Source organism: Takifugu rubripes, chromosome 8 (assembly GCF_901000725.2).
Source record: "Takifugu rubripes chromosome 8, fTakRub1.2, whole genome shotgun sequence".
Lineage (NCBI taxonomy): Eukaryota > Metazoa > Chordata > Actinopteri > Tetraodontiformes > Tetraodontidae > Takifugu > Takifugu rubripes.
In genome coordinates this window covers 17520783-17537429 of record NC_042292.1, presented here as the reverse complement: position 1 = coordinate 17537429, position 16647 = coordinate 17520783, and the positions used below count along the sequence as shown (strand labels likewise).

At 44.7% G+C, this 16647-nt stretch overlaps 3 protein-coding genes across 13 annotated transcripts; 1 reads left to right on the top strand and 2 right to left on the bottom strand.

Annotated features, from left to right (window-relative positions):
- The first annotated feature begins 596 nt into the window (after nucleotides 1-596).
- LOC101077785 (claudin domain-containing protein 1) lies at nucleotides 597-4171 on the top strand. Of its 2 annotated transcripts, XM_003966877.3 has the most exons (4): nucleotides 611-1399; nucleotides 2539-2646; nucleotides 2761-2898; nucleotides 3385-4171. In XM_003966877.3, the coding sequence occupies exons 1-4, from the start codon at nucleotides 1108-1110 to the stop codon at nucleotides 3603-3605; spliced, it is 759 nt and encodes a 252-aa protein (XP_003966926.1). In that variant the 5' UTR covers nucleotides 611-1107; the 3' UTR covers nucleotides 3606-4171. The 2 variants fall into 2 exon arrangements, with proteins under 2 accessions (XP_029696677.1, XP_003966926.1); XM_029840817.1 differs by lacking the exon at nucleotides 2761-2898 and having other exon boundaries at nucleotides 597-1399.
- Nucleotides 4172-4286: 115 nt separating this feature from the next.
- LOC101063284 (N-acyl-aromatic-L-amino acid amidohydrolase (carboxylate-forming) B-like) lies at nucleotides 4287-7541 on the bottom strand. Of its 8 annotated transcripts, XM_029840816.1 has the most exons (9): nucleotides 7329-7464; nucleotides 7150-7232; nucleotides 6629-6880; nucleotides 6356-6551; nucleotides 6004-6097; nucleotides 5818-5925; nucleotides 5630-5742; nucleotides 5420-5560; nucleotides 5123-5261 (listed from the first exon to the last, which is right to left on the bottom strand). In XM_029840816.1, exons 2-8 carry the CDS (start codon nucleotides 7176-7178, stop codon nucleotides 5435-5437), a joined length of 918 nt encoding a protein of 305 aa, XP_029696676.1. In that variant the 5' UTR covers nucleotides 7179-7232; nucleotides 7329-7464; the 3' UTR covers nucleotides 5123-5261; nucleotides 5420-5434. The 8 variants fall into 8 exon arrangements, with proteins under 8 accessions (XP_003966946.1, XP_029696673.1, XP_029696670.1 ...); XM_003966897.3 differs by lacking the exons at nucleotides 5420-5560; nucleotides 7150-7232 and adding an exon at nucleotides 6957-7108 and having other exon boundaries at nucleotides 4287-5261; nucleotides 7329-7470; XM_029840813.1 differs by lacking the exons at nucleotides 5420-5560; nucleotides 7150-7232 and adding an exon at nucleotides 6957-7108 and having other exon boundaries at nucleotides 4287-5261; nucleotides 6629-6876; nucleotides 7329-7470.
- Nucleotides 7542-8005: 464 nt separating this feature from the next.
- Nucleotides 8006-16630, bottom strand: LOC101078017 (oxysterol-binding protein 1-like). 3 transcript variants are annotated; one of them, XM_011606648.2, is made up of 17 exons: nucleotides 15987-16629; nucleotides 15149-15323; nucleotides 14785-14993; nucleotides 14550-14700; nucleotides 14321-14432; nucleotides 13973-14156; nucleotides 13529-13646; nucleotides 13385-13442; nucleotides 13097-13261; nucleotides 11704-11949; nucleotides 10766-10886; nucleotides 10520-10623; nucleotides 10330-10425; nucleotides 10021-10208; nucleotides 9713-9948; nucleotides 9565-9603; nucleotides 8006-9310 (listed from the first exon to the last, which is right to left on the bottom strand). In XM_011606648.2, exons 2-17 carry the CDS (start codon nucleotides 15283-15285, stop codon nucleotides 9168-9170), a joined length of 2307 nt encoding a protein of 768 aa, XP_011604950.2. In that variant the 5' UTR covers nucleotides 15286-15323; nucleotides 15987-16629; the 3' UTR covers nucleotides 8006-9167. The 3 variants fall into 3 exon arrangements, with proteins under 3 accessions (XP_011604950.2, XP_011604951.2, XP_011604953.2); XM_011606649.2 differs by having other exon boundaries at nucleotides 15149-15308; XM_011606651.2 differs by lacking the exon at nucleotides 9565-9603 and having other exon boundaries at nucleotides 15987-16630.
- Nucleotides 16631-16647: the final 17 nt, after the last annotated feature.

Here is a 16647-nt window from a genome sequence, read left to right as displayed (position 1 = left end):
ACATGCAAACTCCACACAGAAAGTCCCCAGCCTCAGTGCCAACCGGGGATCGAACCCAGGGCCTTCTTGCTGTGAGGCAACAGTGCTAACCACCACACCACCGTGCCGCCACTCTAATACAGAATGTTTAAATTTCGACTAGTATGTTTTTGTCTTCTATTTCTATCTTGAGAAATATTTTCCATCACGGCTTATCTAATGAGAGAAACTAATTGCATGAAGATGCCTGAATATTTTGTCCTCCCATCACTGTGAATCACTTTTGTTCACATCTAGCAATAAGGGAACGCTGTAGTTCCTTTAGCTGTACCCGTATATTTATTGTTTTTCCTGTCAGACACTCAGAAGAATTATGACTAAACCTTTGTGGCAACACAGCTGTTGTCTTCCGAGGGCTCAGAGCAATGTGCACACATGAGCCTGTGCTCCGCTATGTTCCTTTAAATTGTCATTTTATTGCCAGTATAATTAGATAAATGAAGTCATCAAATGTGCACCATGTCTTGTAAATTGCATGTTAAATTTGGAAATCTGTAAAACAGCCTTGCCTCCCGGCTGACAAATAATTTTATTCAAAATGGTGATCTTCAGTTTGGTAACTAGCAGGAAAAATAAATTCTACAAACATTACAATTTGGATTTTATATTGCCACTACATCCGCTGAACCATCGGAGGAAAACGAGTGGATTAGTGCGATTACGTCTGCCATCATCCAACTGACCACAGAGTTTGCGCGAGTTTTTACGAGTATTTTTGACGGGGAGATTTTCGCGTTGTCATTGACAACCGCGTCTCATTGTAAAACACCGGCTGTGGTCTCCGTCACTGCGCCGGGACCATATGTGGAAGTGGGACAAGCGAACAGATGGCGCGCCCAAGCCGGCCTACGGGGCTCCATAGTCCAAGAGCAGCGCTGGAGATGATTATCGATCATTAAAATAAAAGACCCTGGCTGGTTAATGTGCACTTTGTTTTGCAGTGCTTGGGAAGTCGCGTGAGCGGCAACGTCGTGGTAGATTGACCGAACTGAAGCGCAGCACGAGTGCAGCGCTAACGTCAAGTGACGTCCCTTAATCCTCTTTGACGCGCACCCTTCACAGGGAACAATGGTGGACAACCGCTACGCCACAGCTTTGGTGATCGCCTGCGTGCTGAGCATCCTGGCCACTGTGTATCTGTCGGTGGCCATCGGGACGCAGCACTGGTACCAGTACAGCAGCCCCGCCGTGCGCGGCGAGGCCAACGTGTCCGAGCTTCGCTTCCTATACGAGGAGTTTATTGACGGGGAGTTCGATGAGAAAACCTACAGCGACACCTTATTCCGTCTCAACGGGACTGTGAGCCTCTGGTGGCGCTGTGTGCTCGTCCCCAACAGCGCTCATTGGTACAAGGAGCCAGGTATGTGTACATATTCACACAAATTAGTCATCTGTCAGAAGATTCCAGGCTGCCATCAGTACATCTCCTCCTACTTCCTGGAGAGCTGAGCCAAGTGATGATCATCGCTAGTTATAGGTCATGTGCAGTTCAGAGAGGGACAGCACCAATAATTGAAAAAAAAAAATTGAAAAAAGCAAAAATGGTTTATTGTGAGTTCCTCTCCTTAGTTTTGTCAAATTTGTTTTAAGTGTCTAAAAATAAGAGTCATTTAAATTTAGCTCCAACATGGTCAGTGATAATATTAAACGATAATAGGGCAAAAGCAAAACTGTGAAATGTCTGGTAACAGTCAAAATCATAAGGAAGATGTTAGATTTTCAAGCATCCAGAGAGACACACTATCAGATTCATCTTACCAAATCCACCTGCTGTGCCAGTTCATACTGAAGGTGTTGAACAAATGTGGTTGAGAACATGGCCCAGCCAGCTAGCTTCTCTGTTCTGCTCCTTCATTGGTGATAATGTTCAACTTTTAGAAGTCACAACACTGTTTGTTGGACACAACAGAAAAACTTTTTTTGAAAAAATGCTTTAAGGCTTAATGCTTGGTTTGGAATGGGAATATTTCATGAAAATCCAGACTTTAAAAAAGTATTTTTATATATAATTTTACATTTAAACCAAACAATTTTAGGATTTAATTATTCAACCTCTTTAGATGCAAAAAATATTAGCACATTTCAAATGGCTCGTTTTAATGTTGGTATGTAACTATGATTTTAATAAAGTGGAATTTTGAGAGAGGCCAGTAACAGACATGATGCATTTTAGAAAAGGGTTTGGAATAGTTTGACTCAGCTAATTTATGACATGATTGATGGAGCCACACCTCACGATGCACGTACATCTTTAATCCTACACTTAACCTTGCTTTTGCTTTTGTGTTCCTTACAAATGTTCTGGGCTGGTCCCACTAACATTTTCATCAAATATTAAGAGTAAAATATCTGTATTCAAAATCCCAAAAAGCACAAGTAAAGTTAATGTATTAAATTCTAGCTACCTTCGCAAACTGGACCCAAAATTACAAGGTGTCAGAGCAGTATTGTGTTAAGTTTTGAAATCCGTATTGACTGGACTGTATTTGGTTTTTTTAGATGCTAAGATGGTGTTGGAGTGTCGAAGCTTCACTCTACCTCAGCAGTTCACGCCAAAATATAAAGAACCTGGAAACCACAACAGTGGAGAGGACCTTCTGCGAACCTGTGAGTTGGGGCACACGAGCCTGCCCTACTTTAAGGGTCTTCCTGAAGCCATTTTCCAAACATTTGCCGATGTGTAAAAACGTCAGTTGCTAACACATTTCTCATTATGCACAGACTTGTGGAGGTGTCAGTTTCTCTTGCCATTGGTTTCATTGGGTCTGGTCGTGCTTGCCGGTCTAACTGGTTTCTGTGCATGCCTATGCCGAAGCTTTGCTCCAACCCTTGGCATCGGAATACTTCAACTGCTAGCTGGTAAAATAGGAGGGTGGAACCAACATTTGAAAGCTGAGAACTGCTACTACTACTATTTACATGGGAAGTTCTTAAAATTGTTTAGCTTGGCAGAATATTCGGCAATTGTTGGAACAAATACCAGGACAAAAAGAAAAGAAAACTCAGGCCAAACAACACAAACACTACATTATTTCCGGGATGACATGGTCGCTTAGCTGAAGGTGATCTTGAAAAGGCCAAAATGCTTTTTTTAATGGAAACTCTCGGAAAATCATGGATACCTCAGGTGTTAGTTTTTATCAGTCCGTGTTGGTACATTAACTGAAGTCCTCGGGCAACGTCACATGGCAGCAAGCCTTTGGATTTAGAGTGTTTTGTGCTAGCCTAATATGTTACATTTAACATTCCGGGCAAAAGAAGACCGACGCTCAGTAAAAGATTTTAAAAAGGGCAGAAAACTGTTCATGTCTTCTGAGATAGTTCTATTATTTTGTTGCTCTGCAGGTCTGTGTACTTTAGCTACAGTGTGCTGCCATCTGGCAGGGATGGACCTGCTTCACCGGGTATCCATGCTTCCCGACAAGGTAGACGGCTCTCTGGGCTGGTCCCTCTACCTGGCCCTCATCTCCTCACCTCTCCACATGATGGCCGCTGCCCTGCTGGTGTGGGCAGCACGCAGTCACAGCCAGAGCTACTATCGCATGTCGGCCTACCGGGTGGCGTAGACGAAGAGTTAGAAGTTCATCCTCATCCCTGACACCAAGATATTTTTTATTCTGATCTCTGGGGCCGAGGATGTGGGTTAATCTCTGTCGGCTGATGGATTAAAGTGCATGTCCTCTGTGGGAATGATCCTATCTGCTGCATTAAAAAAAGGTTTAGTTTCAGTTCAGGACCTTGATTAGAAACCAGTTTTGACCCAACTATTAATGGGCATTGGACCTGGTGCAGCACATAAAACGCCCCATTCGACAGTTTGTTGTCGAGTTACTGTGGTTTCTGACATTCCTGAGCGCCCCTATACCTTTCCGTGGAACTTTAAAAATAGCAGCACTGCAGTGTTGTTGTGCTCTTGCATTTCAGGTTTTATTGTTTTCAATTGATCTTCCGTGGATTTTGGCTTGGTTACAACTGTGACAAAGACTGCCAATCGATTCATGCTCACGTTTGTTTTTTTTCTATCAAACTCAATTAACATTGATCTGTTCGTGGTCATTTTATTGCTTTTGCTGCAGCCAAACTGTGCTGCAATAAAAAATAAATAAAATAAAACAGGATATTTTACATGCTGCACTGTTCTCAGCTCATTTTTAATATCTTTTGTAGGAAGGCGACTTTATTTCTCTTTTTACACTTGCTTGGTCATTGAAGTTGTTTTTCATTTCATGTGTGTTCTGATTCTTTATTATTTGTATTCATTCCCTGTTATTTATTCATTTTGTCCTTGGTTCTAAACGATTTAGTGGAAGCAGCATTCCCCTGTTGGGCATAATGAATGTTGTATAAATGCCATGTGATGAGCTATAGTATTCCTTCGCATACATATCCTGAATATTTCCATATTGGTTGACAGTAAATTTCTATTTTTGGATTAAATAAATACCCTAATGTGACATAGAATGAAGAATAGAAAAAGGACAGCTAATACCTTGAAGGCCAGGCCATACAAGTGGAGGATTATATATTTTTAATCTTTTTTCTCTTTTTCAAAATTCATTTTATTTGTATAGTTGCGTGGAAGAGGATTGGAGACGTTTGGGAGAAAGAATATGGATTCTAAATGTGAAATCGGCTCCAACAATAAGTCTGATCTCTGAATTCAAGGCTTTTACAAAAAGGAGTAAACTAGAAATGACAATTTACCCCCTGTCACATCCTTCACCCGTGGCTCTGGTCCTCTTCTGCATATATTTCTAATAATTAACCAGGTTGCATTGGCATTCGTTTATCCCTGAATCCACTTAGTTGAGCAACTGTGACTTTATGCTTTTGTGGCTCTTCAATGGAGGTGTTGTTCGTTAACGTGTTGAGATGTGGATACCGTGGGGGTGTGTGAGCATGCACATGCGTTTTGCAATCCAAATAAAAGTTTAAATTTATTCCAGTCACATCAGTCTCATCATTTCTAAAAATCCTCACTCCTCTTCTTCGGACGCGAGCTCCTGTGGCTGCGCTTGGCGCTCTTCGTCTGTCTGCACCCGGATGGGTGGGACCATCACACACCTCTTTCTTGCAAGTGAGAGGGCGATGCTCTTCTCGTAATAGGCACATTCATTGACGAAGAAAGGATAAAGAAGCTCTTTGCCCTCGTATTTTAGGGTTTCACCCGAGAAGGTCTGGAACAGGGGGTCTTCGGGGTGGAGCAGGCAGAAGTCTCGGTCCTGTGATGGCAAAAGGGAGCCATTTTCAGGCAAATACAGCTTGAAGGCAACATTCAAGACTGAACTCTTGCCATGCTCTGTCACCACAATTTAAAATTGTGAATGAGCTCTTCAGTGATTTATGTGACCTTCCTTGACACAACATCTGCCATACCTACCTCATGAATACCTTGTCATACAAAAACCGCAGCCATCCTGCTGTGGTGAATCATGTTTAAAGAACAAATGTTTTCAAATTGTTCCACTGGTGTGACATTTCTTGTCACTCCTGTTCCTGATGAGCTTGTTGGACGACAAGCCTGTGTTATGGGAGGATTAGTTATGCTGCACAAATAAAGGAATTTTTTCATTTTCAAAACTGGCCTCACCTGAAGCCGAGGGTGAACAGCTGCAATGATGTTGCCAGTTTCTCTGTCTCTTGGGTAGTCGATGTGTTTAACCATGGTGAAGACGTCCACGTATTCTCCTTCAAAAATAGTACCTGCAGGGGAAAAAATCGCTGAAAAGATGGCGTCACGTGTCAAAGCAGAGGTATTTCATTGGTCACCTGTCGCACCTGAGTTGAATAAACGGACCCAGTCGAGCATGTGCTGCACTCCTGATTTCATTGCTGTGTAGATGTTTGACCTCACCACGCCGTGCGGCTGGGGGCCGATTTCCATGGCTGTAGGCAGAAAATGCTAAGGCAGATGAGAAATACTCAGTACTTCTTGCTTTTGAGAAATATCTTTCAAAAACCCACCAAAGCCGTGCTTCCCGACAGAGTCAAGGGAATACGACTCTTTGTTGGAGACATCAAAATGGATGTACCTCATCGGTATATCCGGCATCTGCCTCTGAAATTCAAAAATCTAGATCAGTCATCTCAGTCCTCACATTCAGTTGAATTAATCTAGGTGGGGTTCTGGCAGACATGTTACTCGGGTGGTCGTTTGCATTGTAAAAGGTTATTTACTTATTCTACAGGAAACTACATATATGTATTGGTTCATCACTAGGTCCAGAACCAGGGCTTTATCTTGTGGTCTCGAGAACCTGGCCCTGGTGTGGGTTTCACAGATAGATCTTTATTGTGTTTGAACTTCTGTCCTTGCCTGTAGGTATTTAAATATGTGCAGGCAGATCCAGTCATGGTCCGAGTAGGTGATGAAGCACAGGCCCATGTTGGCTGTAGTGTTGTGGAGGTCACAGATGAGATCCACCGCCTCCGGGCTTCCTTTGGGCCCTAACAAAGCATTCAGCTGCCGTGACCGGAGAAGCTCGTAAGGGGTTGTGTCCGACGCCGGACCACTGGGAGTCAAAAAAACCACACCCATCGTGATGAGAAATCTTAACTTAGGCACCGTCTTCTTGCTGTGCCGCCTTACTTCAGCATGGCGTGAGTGAAGCAGCGATTCAGGTCAGTGCTGATGTATCTGCGGCACTGCTGCACGGCCCAAGGATTCGACAGCACCAGCATCACAGACAGTGGCTTTTGCTCCTTCTCCTCTTCCTCCTTCTCCTCCTTGAGCAACTCTCTCACCAAGTACACGCCAGAAAGCTCATTTCCGTGGGTACCGCCGCACACAGCGACCCGGGACAACCTCGGCAAACCCACCGCTTTGTCTACCTCCATCTGACTGAATGCAGGCACAGAAAGCGTGGAAGAAATGGGAGAAATTGAAATGCAAGGAAGAACGTTGTTGACCTACACACCTGCATATCACACATGCAGGTTTTTGCAGCAGATAACAGAGGGACTGACGCTGCTCGCGCACTCGCACCCTTTTAATCCCACACCAAAACAACTTGTTCCAGTTTCACTAAGTGGGAGGTATCCTGTATCACTGGGCACATTGTCCACAACGCTGCAAAACAGAGTGGAGATATCAATTTCAGAACAACTTACCTCATCTTTGCTGCCACGCCAAGAACCATTGAGGGGCAAATCAAGGCTTTAAAAACCCTGAGGAGGTACTCCTCCCTCAAGCACTAATGACAGTTACCAGTTAGTGAGGAGAGCTGCCAGTTCAGCGTTCATAAATAAGTGATGAAAGGAATGACGAAGCATCATACTGCACATCTTACCCGATCCGTTACCGCTCCCTTCCCTTTCCACACAGCCGTGTACCCATTTCCTCCCTCTCCCGGGCTTTCATGCAGTTTTACTGATTCAGCATTCCCATTCCTCCCTCTGCCTCAGCTTTGGATGCCGGCTATGCAAACTCACGTCTCTCTCCACCTCCTCTTGTCCATAGTGCTGCCATCTGCTCTGCCCTGTAATCGCAGGCAGGGTGGGTCTTGATTATGACGCAGTGGGGTCCATTGGTTGCCATCCCCCCCTCCCCATTACTGTAAACACCAGTCCCCTCCCAGCTCCCAGGTCCTCGGTGCCCCATGTATAGAATGGTAGGTTCCAGTCTGCCTTTCAGAAAATTGGCTGCAAATGAATCTGCTGGCATGACACAGCAGAAGAGGCACCTGTAGTGTGTGTGATGAAAAGAACGCCTCATTTCTCTTGTGATGTGTTTATTATTGGGACAGTTACTTTAAGCTTCTGCCCTAAAGATTGCAGAAACTGTTCAGTTTAAAGTTTTACAGCTCCCCGGAGACATTTTGATTGAGTGCACTCGGGAGTGTATTTGCATGAGACCTTACCAGAGGAAGAGGTTGCAGGTCCATTTCTTTGGTATTCCATAATCTAAATTTACAGGTGATTACTCATGGGTTGTCCCTACTAAGCATGACAGAAATTCCAGGAGTTGATTTGAACTCTTTAATCTTGTTGCCTAAAAATAAAACAGTAGACTGAAGAATGTGATGAAAAGCTACTGGTTCAACTTGACAGCATTTGTTTATTACAGAATCTTCTTCATTATTACAAAATACTGAACAATGTCATGTTTCCTTGGTTACGTGTGGAAACTCTCTTCAATTTTCTTGGAATCAAGTCAAACCAAAATACGATACAGAGGAAAACCCTACCTTACAGTAATCAATACTATATCGATTTCTATACATTTATAAAATCACTTCTTTGCAATGTTTCTTTATTCTTCATTTTTAAGTACACTTACAAACAAAATTAAGAAACACACACACACATTTTATCCCCATTTGGTGTCAAACTGGAATTGCATATGTATGAACTCATCAGCAAATACAAAAGGATGACACTTCTTTTCATCACTGCATTTTTTTAATCTTTCCCGTCTTCCACAAAGTACGTACGATAAACTAGCTACAACGGTCAGCATCGTGTCCACTCAGCATGTAAGAAGTCCTGCTCGTTTCTAAGGCGAAGTGAAAATGTGCTTCAGGAAAAAAATAAAACAAACGTGACAGCGTTGAGGTTCGATGTGATTTTTGTTTTCTTTTAAACACAGTATAACTGCAGCGGCAGTGTCGAAAAGAAAAGGAAGAGCTGATGCGTCGAGGTGAGTGCCGACTCACTCGGAACTTCACTTTGTTACATTAAGACACTAAATCAGAAGAAGAAAAAAAATCTATAACTCAAAAAAGGCCACCAGTCGACATTTTAATGGATTATTTTAAATCAAATATTTGGATTTAAATGTATATATTATCCCATTTTTTTTAGAGTTTTTTTAGAGCACATACTGTAGGTATCATATAGATAACTTCACTGCAGAACAGACAGGAACAAACTGCTGATCTGGAAGACTCAGGCAGTTAATTCCTCCCTCTTCTGAGCTCAGACTGGAACCAGTCCTCCCTGCAGTTTGATCCCAGTCCTCCCTCACCCTGTTGGAGGAAGAAACCCAGCTCCTTCCCTCCTTCGCCATCCCAGCAGAGAGTGATCTGGAGATCTCTTAGAACAGAGAGTCAAGTTGGGGGGTTGGGGGGGGGGGGGTATTGGGGCGGTAGATATGTATGATGGAGCAGTCTCTCCGTGTTAATGCAAGTTCAAAATATATCAGGGCAGCCTTCCCAGTTGCCGCGATCCTTAGTTTCCCAGTAGCCGCCTTTGTAGATGTGGACCTGCTCACCCGAGACGCGGTCCTCACAGTGCTCAAACCAACGGGCCTGGTAGTTGTCGTGAGACACGCCTGAAAGAAGACAGCGCATTACAAAATCCACAGGGGGAAAATCAGCCGGTCCCTCCAGGAATGGTCTCAGGTGGTTTTTAGCAGATATATGCGCTGGTGAACACGTCAGGCCACGTTTTTAGTGTCCGGCCTCATGTTTGGCATCAGGAGGGTGAACGGATAAGTGCACAAAGAATTCACAAGGAGCTTTTGAAAAGTCCTGGAGGGACAGAATCGTGAGGTGGTGTGTATGAGAAAGTAAGATAAATACTTGCTTTTTAAGGAGGGATCAGTAAGAGAATCCTCATCGACAGCTTATGGAAGGAAAAAAGGGGGATCACAGAGATTTTTTTTAAAGCTCTAATTATAAAGACTGACCCCATGGAAGCAGGAACAAAGACGTGAAGCATTAACTGGGCTCACCTTCTTCCGTCTGGCTGGATGTACGCTGGCTGGCAGCCTCTCTCTCTCTCTCACGGCGGGCGCTACGCTGCTTCTCCTCCAGCCGCTGCTTCTCGGCGTTGGCTTCATCCCAGCGGCCAGCTTCCATCAGGCGCTGGTCGGGTCTGAGGCGGCTGTCTGTTGGAGCCACACCCTCCTCTGGCTCATTGAGAGTCAATGCCAATGTAGTGAAGTAGTACATGGACTCTGCCCCCTCGCTGTAGCACGAAACACACCAAAGAGTCACGCAGAATCCACAAGGCAGTCGGAGCGGCTGTAGCAGCACTTACGGGAGTGGGTTCCTCCTCCACACCTCTCGAGCTTTGAGGGTTTGATAGACAGTTTTCTGTTTGCCCTCCGTGCCGTTTTCTCCTCCTCGGCTGCTCTGCATCACCCGTGAAAATTCCATCTTCTCATCCCACGTGCCCGACAGCACGTAGTGCGCCTTTCCATCCTTGTCCATCACCACACCCGTCACCTGAAGAGAGGAAGAACTGATGAGCCATCCGCTGTTGCAAAATGGGAGCAGAGCGCACTTGAGATTTGTACATAAAACTGAAAATATTACGGGGGAAATGTTAAAACGATGGCTTCCTCACCTTCCTGGCCACGTCTCTGGAGAAGTAGCTGTAAGGTGCAAACTTCAGGTGGCAGCGGTCTCCAGTAGTGTGATTCACCACGTCTATCTCCCCCGACTGGCGAGAGACAAAAAAAAAAAAAAAAAACAGAAATGGATGTGAAGACATGTGGAAGAAGGTTGAGTTGGAGCCTTCAAAGGGTGTCTCTCACCTGGTCGATCCATAACTTTCCCACAATGATGTTGTGCACTGTGGTGTTGACTTTCTTCCATGTGTAGTGATTGTTGCTCTTCTCAAAAATGGCGTGAATCGTGCCTGGCAGGAAAGACAACGAGAAAGAGAGAAATGAGAGAAGGACAAGCAGCGCTAGTAACCTGTGTGATTACAGTACACGATATCGAACCACAGTAATTAGTTGGACATTTGTCATTTATATAGCCTGATTGGTTACTCTTACCCAGAGGCATAATGGAGAGGTATTTGCCTCTAAACTTGCTGGCAACTGTGATTTCCTGCCGCAGTGTCCAACCGCGTTCTGAGATGACGTGATGAGCCGCTGCAGGCGGGTGGTGACTCACCTGAAAAGGAGTCAAAGACGATGGGGCTGTGTAAGTTCAGCTAAATATATAAGTGGAAATAAATATAAAAGTGAATATTCTCTTGTCAAATTCCTTTTCATTTCCTTGACTAAACATGTAGAAAAAAGGAAAACGGAATGTTTGAATTTAATGGAATTACAATTAAAAGTACTTTAATATTACAAAAAATAGTTATATGTATTTATAAGTAAATTAAAGACACTTATATTACTCTGTTTGCTATGTATATAGTGCAAAAACAAATACTATACTAACAAATAAATACTAAAGAGCTCAGAGCTGTATTCCATTAAATGTCACCCCACCCCCGTTTAAGGATCAACTCTCATCACCGGGACGATTTGACAGACAGAATTCTGACTTTTAGGCTGGGGAACTGTGTCAGAGCAGAGCAGTACCGGAGCTCCCCAGGGGACTGTGCTCGTCCCCTGCCTGTTCACTCTTCACACATCCGATTTCCAGTTCACCTCCGTGTCCTGACATCAGCAGAACTACTCGTTGTGTGAAAAGTGTGAGGGCGTCTGGGAATTGAACGAAACGACTAAGGCCATTTGGGGTATGTGAGAAGACGCTGAAGCTTCATTTATAAATCCACAACCGTAATGCATCAAAAACGAGGAAATGCACCAACACAACACGTGGGCCAATGTCGCTAAACATGGACGCGGAGCAGAAAAGAGCCCTCCGGATCGATCGGGCACTACCCGAAGTCATCCTGCCCAGACTGGACTTTTAGCATGCTAGGTATTTAGTATGACGCATTAGAAGCCCTTCATCCTCCCTTTTGACCCCTCACCTGCTCGCACAGGGAGCGGTAGCCACTCTCTCGCCTTCGGTCCAGCTCAAACGTCTCACCCAGCAGGGGGTTGAAAGGCTTGCCTGTGCGGTGGACGGTGGTCGAGTAGGAGGAGACGGAGAAGGCGGCTACGTAGCACATCTGCTCCAGGGAACTGTGGCACTTGGCGGCCTTGTCCAGCAGCTCGTGATACTCCAGGTCCTCCGACAACCGCTGCAGCATGGAAATGGGCTCGTTGAAGTTCACCTACAGAAAGCACCATCGTCAGTGGACCAAACGGATGATGTACTCACACGGTATATTAATGAGAAGGACTTATAATCACATAGAGTCCTGTAGTCCAACACCAGCATTTAAAGGGGATGCACCATTTCCACCTCCTAAGATCACCATGTTAGCCCTCACACATCTTTGCTAGCCTGCATCAGAGCATGCTGTGCTAGTCAATCAAGTCTATGGGCAAGAAAAGTATCATCTTCTACAGCTTTGCTGGAGCTCAGCGCTCGTTTTTCCCTTCTGTGTCATCCAGAATCTGCTGCATCGAGATATTTACTGGTGAACCTATATGAAGTCGCAGATGAAAGGGTATCGATGACGTCGCAATCTAATATTGGTACATTGACAACAGTTGCATGACACAGTAAGAGGACAACATTCGCTGTGAGCAAAACAGAAATCATTAGACAAACCAGGCTGTTACCGAGTTGACAGCTGCATTGACCCCTTACTGCAACCTTGCTTACTGCAATATGCTAAGAACGCTGACAATTTAGTCATCGTGTGCGTTTATCACTAGTCTCCTCATCAAGTAGTGATGTTATTTCTTGTGTAGTTGTTCTGCCCCCCCCCCTTCATCTACAGGTATCGCCACCTTCAGAGCTGCATACTGACCTCCGACCCCGCTGACCCAGTCAACCTGACCCTACCAGCAGCCTACTTTACTAAATATAATGTATTTCTGTATGTATTCTCTATGATCTATGCCATGCCTCTCCTCTCCTCTCCTCTCCTCTCCTCTCCTCTCCTCTCCTCTCCTCTCCTCTCCTCTCCTCTCCTCTCCTCTCCTCTCCTCTCCTCTCCTCTCCTCTCCTCTCCTCTCCTCTCCTCTCCTCTCCTCTCCTCTCCTCTCCTCTCCTCTCCTCTCCTCTCCTCTCCTCTCCTCTCCTCTCCTCTCCCCTCCCTTTACCCAGCCGGCCATCAGCAGGCGGGTCCCCCGACATGAGCCTGGTCCTACTCAAGGTTTCTTCCTGTTAAAGGGGACTTTTTCCTTGCCACTGTTGCTTGTTTGGGGTTAGGCCCTGGGATTCTGGAAAGCGCCTAGAAACAATTTTGAATATAAATAAAGATTGATTGATTGATTGATTGATGGTTTACAGCTGCCAAAAACACCCACAGGCATCGGGATCTTAGACAGCTCTTTGCCAATACAGTTCTTCATGATGCTCCAAAGGTTCAGAGAGTAGTTGGGTTTGTCCGGAATGCGGGTTCGCCTTTTCTTCAACGGCACCAGGTCCTGTGAGGACGACTCCTGGTTCATGGCCAAAGGTTCCTCATTAAGCTGCCGGATAAGCAAACAACTCTGTCAACTGTCAAGCAAAGCTGCCAAAAAAACTGTTTTGTTGTGATAAATGTGGTGTATGAGCCAACAGTCACGAATCACCGATGTGCAAGTCAGACATACCGACTGATCGTCTGCACCTATTTCACTGTTGAACCCACTGACGTTACTGCTCGACCGCCTGAAACAGATTTAGAACAGTGAAGGGAGGGTTTTGACAAGTCTGCCGGTGGAACGAAGGTGCATATAAAGCAATAGGGCACCCACTTGTGGAAGTGCGGCTCTGCGGGTACAGTAATGAACTCCGGGGCCTCCTCCATGGCATCAAAGAACTCGTTGTCATCGTCCTCATCGCTGGCCTCACCTTTTCCAGGCGCTGCAGGACCTTTAAGTGAATGCGGAATTAAAACAGAGCAAAGGTTTCTCTATAAAACCACTGTTACCGGATTTATTTTGTCGTAAATAAATATGCCCGGATTTAGGGTTCAAAATAAATGAATAAGCACCACTTTTTAAACATGAACTAACATGAACTAAATAATTACTGTAGCTGCTGGGACGTGATCGATGTCAGGTCTTATGGTAGGTGACATGCCTACTTAGTCTCTGTAATCTGGCCAAAATCAACAAATAAAGACTCTTGAGTGTCTCTCACTGCTACATTTCGAGGGTGCAGAGATGTATGAACTGGGGAGCTCGAACCAGTGTCACCTTTATTGTCTGCTGAAGTATTAGCCTGTGCGGCCCCTCTGAACGCTCGCTCCAGGTGGTTGTGCTGCTTCGCAAGCTGCTCCAAAGTCTCCTCCAGCCTCACGCGCTGTTCCCGCTCTGCTTGAAGGGCCTTCTGCCAACGCTTACTGTGCGTCTGAGCCAGCGTCAAGAATTCACGGCAGGCCTGACGCGTCAAAGAGTGCCAACAAAACTCAGATACCACGAAAGATTCTTTCATAAGGTCTTGGAACTCCGGAAACTTGTGTTTACGCTGTCAGACTTTTCTAGACGCACTTGAACGCCAACCTTGTTTTAATCTACACTGAACATGAATTTGGAGCAGCTTACGTTGATCATGGCGTTGGAGGTGATCCGGAACAATGTCGCTCTCTCTGTCACCTGACGAATCTTTTCCCCAGCCTCTCCAGTCAGACGCAAACTGTCCAGTTCTGATAAGGATCTGTGGCAAGAATTGAACAAAAGGTAATCCGGCACGTGTTTAGCATGTGTCTGAATGTTGAAGTGCTTATTTATAGGTTGAAAAATTCATAGAAATAAAACATTTGTTCAGACTGACCTCTGAAGGGCCGAGCCGTGCTTTGAGATGAGATCATTGCATGTGCTGAGGTCCTCAACTTTGCTCCCGAGTGTTCTCATAGCAGACTGGACCTCTGAAATCTGGGAGCCGGCCACTTCTCGAGGTGCCGGAAAGTCATCCCCGGAGTCATCTGTTTATCATGCAGACAAGATTTTTAAAAAAGTTAAAACGGGCCTCAAATGTTTCAAGGTCAGTCTTAAATTGGAGCCTTTACCTGATTCAGCCTGCATGCGAGCCGCCTTTGCTTTAGCCAGTTCCAAGGCAGTGATCCAGCGCTGGCGCTCCACCTCGCAGCTGGCCTTCAGATGATACGTCTGCGCCCCGCCGTTTGAGATGACAAAGTTGCAGGCGTCATCTACGGTGATGGATGCCGTGGCCAGGTTTATGGTGCCACGGCATGTGTGACCCATCTCAGCCTGGGTTCTGACAGTCAAGAGTTTCATATTGTCAAAAAACTGGAAATACACTTCGCTTTGACACGACAAATGATTTAACCGTAGCTACAGGTGATCGTACTGCAGTTTCTCCAATGTGTTTATCACGACTCCAAGCGCCCTTTTTTCACCAGGAAAATGTACCTGTAGTACGAGAGCAGCCCATTGCTCAGGACAAACCACCTCCGCTGATATCCCTTGATGTAATTCGTCCACTTGAACACCCATCCTTTGTACGTGTCACCAGCTGGAGTGGGAGTGGGGGTCTTGGACTCTGACATCACAGCCCTCAAAACCCACAAGTCTGACGTTCAAGAATCTTAATCAGCCAATACAGATGCAATGATTAGACTTTCACAAAAAGAAGTCACTTTAACAATAGCCAAGTCATCAGAAAACCCTTTTCCATATGTGCTGCGGTCTGCTCACGCACCAGCTTCATGGTGGGTCATATTGATTGTGATGTGACAGTTTAAAGGTTGAATACACATAAAGTCAGTGCTGACAAAGTTTGCAAGCACAGTCATGTTTTATGACAGATTTGTAAAAAGAAAAAATAACAAGGGATATGTGGAAACGAATAAAGCGATTTGGTTTCATGTGTGCACCTTTTACGTTGAATGACACAGCAATCATTTCAGGGGGGGAAATCTATTGGCTTTTTAATGGAAAGTCGACAGTTTGGAGTTATTTTTCTTACTGCTACAAAAGAATGTCGATTACCACACAATAAAGGGGGAACATTATCACGATTGCGTGCAATTAACTGTTTGATTCAAGAGGCTAAACACATTAGCTCCGGTTAGGCGTGAGTGGCTCAGAAAAGCACTGAGAAAAGAAACAACTGTCATGTTTGCTCGAAGTTTACTAGCTGTCATGTTCACATTTACAGTACAACACAAACGATGTATATCCTTAAACATTCTACCACTAACTAGCTTGCTGTCTTATTCGTTGAAAGCTAAGTAAGCTAAATGTTTACCTTGACGTGTCCGAAATGTGAGATCAGACAACCAGACACCCAGTGAAGCCACTGCTAACTTTGACACCCATACACCATTACACGTAGCTAGCTTGGGAGGAAAACTAGCTCACTGTCTAAATTGGAACTGGTAAGGTCAACGCTAAAACCGGACTATTCCGCAGCAACGATAGTGCTAAAGTGAGGTGGCATTTACAGATTTCAATTACGTTCTTAGACAATCGCGTGTATATTTTCTTCTACTGCTGCGAACGCTGACATGAATCTAATGCTAGCTAGCTATCTCTATCTAGCCTAGCGTTAGCTCTTAGTTCCACCCGGTGCAACAATATTTGGGCTCGACTAGGAACAAAAGTATAGCTACGTGTTTTCTCCCGATTAGCTGCGTCATTCTCACCAAATTAGGTTAAAAAAAAAAAGAAAATAAAAAATCACTACCTTTCATATTTCCAAGTAATAAATTTAACCAGTTACAAGCGAGACTCAATTCATACTTAAGAAAAAAATGTTCCATTTGGACCAATATAATCGCCAAAATTCTTTCATTTGTCCCCCAAACATGAAAGGTCAATAGTATAAAAATTGAACTGAACTGAAATATCTTGACCTCGTCAGGCAAATTAACGCTACACATGAGACACAATATTCTGTAAAATGAAGC

Coding starts and splice junctions, on each gene's coding strand:
- LOC101077785 (XM_003966877.3), top strand. CDS start 1,108: ATGGTGGACAACCGCTACGCCACAGCTTTGGTGATCGCCTGCGTGCTG. Junction 1,400..2,538: donor TCATTGGTACAAGGAGCCAG/GTATGTGTACAT, acceptor TGGTTTTTTTAG/ATGCTAAGATGGTGTTGGAG. Junction 2,647..2,760: donor AGAGGACCTTCTGCGAACCT/GTGAGTTGGGGC, acceptor CATTATGCACAG/ACTTGTGGAGGTGTCAGTTT.
- LOC101063284 (XM_029840811.1), bottom strand. CDS start 7,178: ATGGTTCTTGGCGTGGCAGCAAAGATGAG. Junction 6,881..7,149: donor GGCGTGGCAGCAAAGATGAG/GTAAGTTGTTCT, acceptor GCCTGCATTCAG/TCAGATGGAGGTAGACAAAG. Junction 5,262..5,629: donor CTGTTCACCCTCGGCTTCAG/GTGAGGCCAGTT, acceptor TTGCCATCACAG/GACCGAGACTTCTGCCTGCT.
- LOC101078017 (XM_011606648.2), bottom strand. CDS start 15,285: ATGTCAGAGTCCAAGACCCCCACTCCCACTCCAGCTGGTGACACGTAC. Junction 13,647..13,972: donor TACTTCAGCAGACAATAAAG/GTGACACTGGTT, acceptor ATTCACTTAAAG/GTCCTGCAGCGCCTGGAAAA. Junction 10,887..11,703: donor ACCGCTCCCTGTGCGAGCAG/GTGAGGGGTCAA, acceptor ACTCCTTTTCAG/GTGAGTCACCACCCGCCTGC.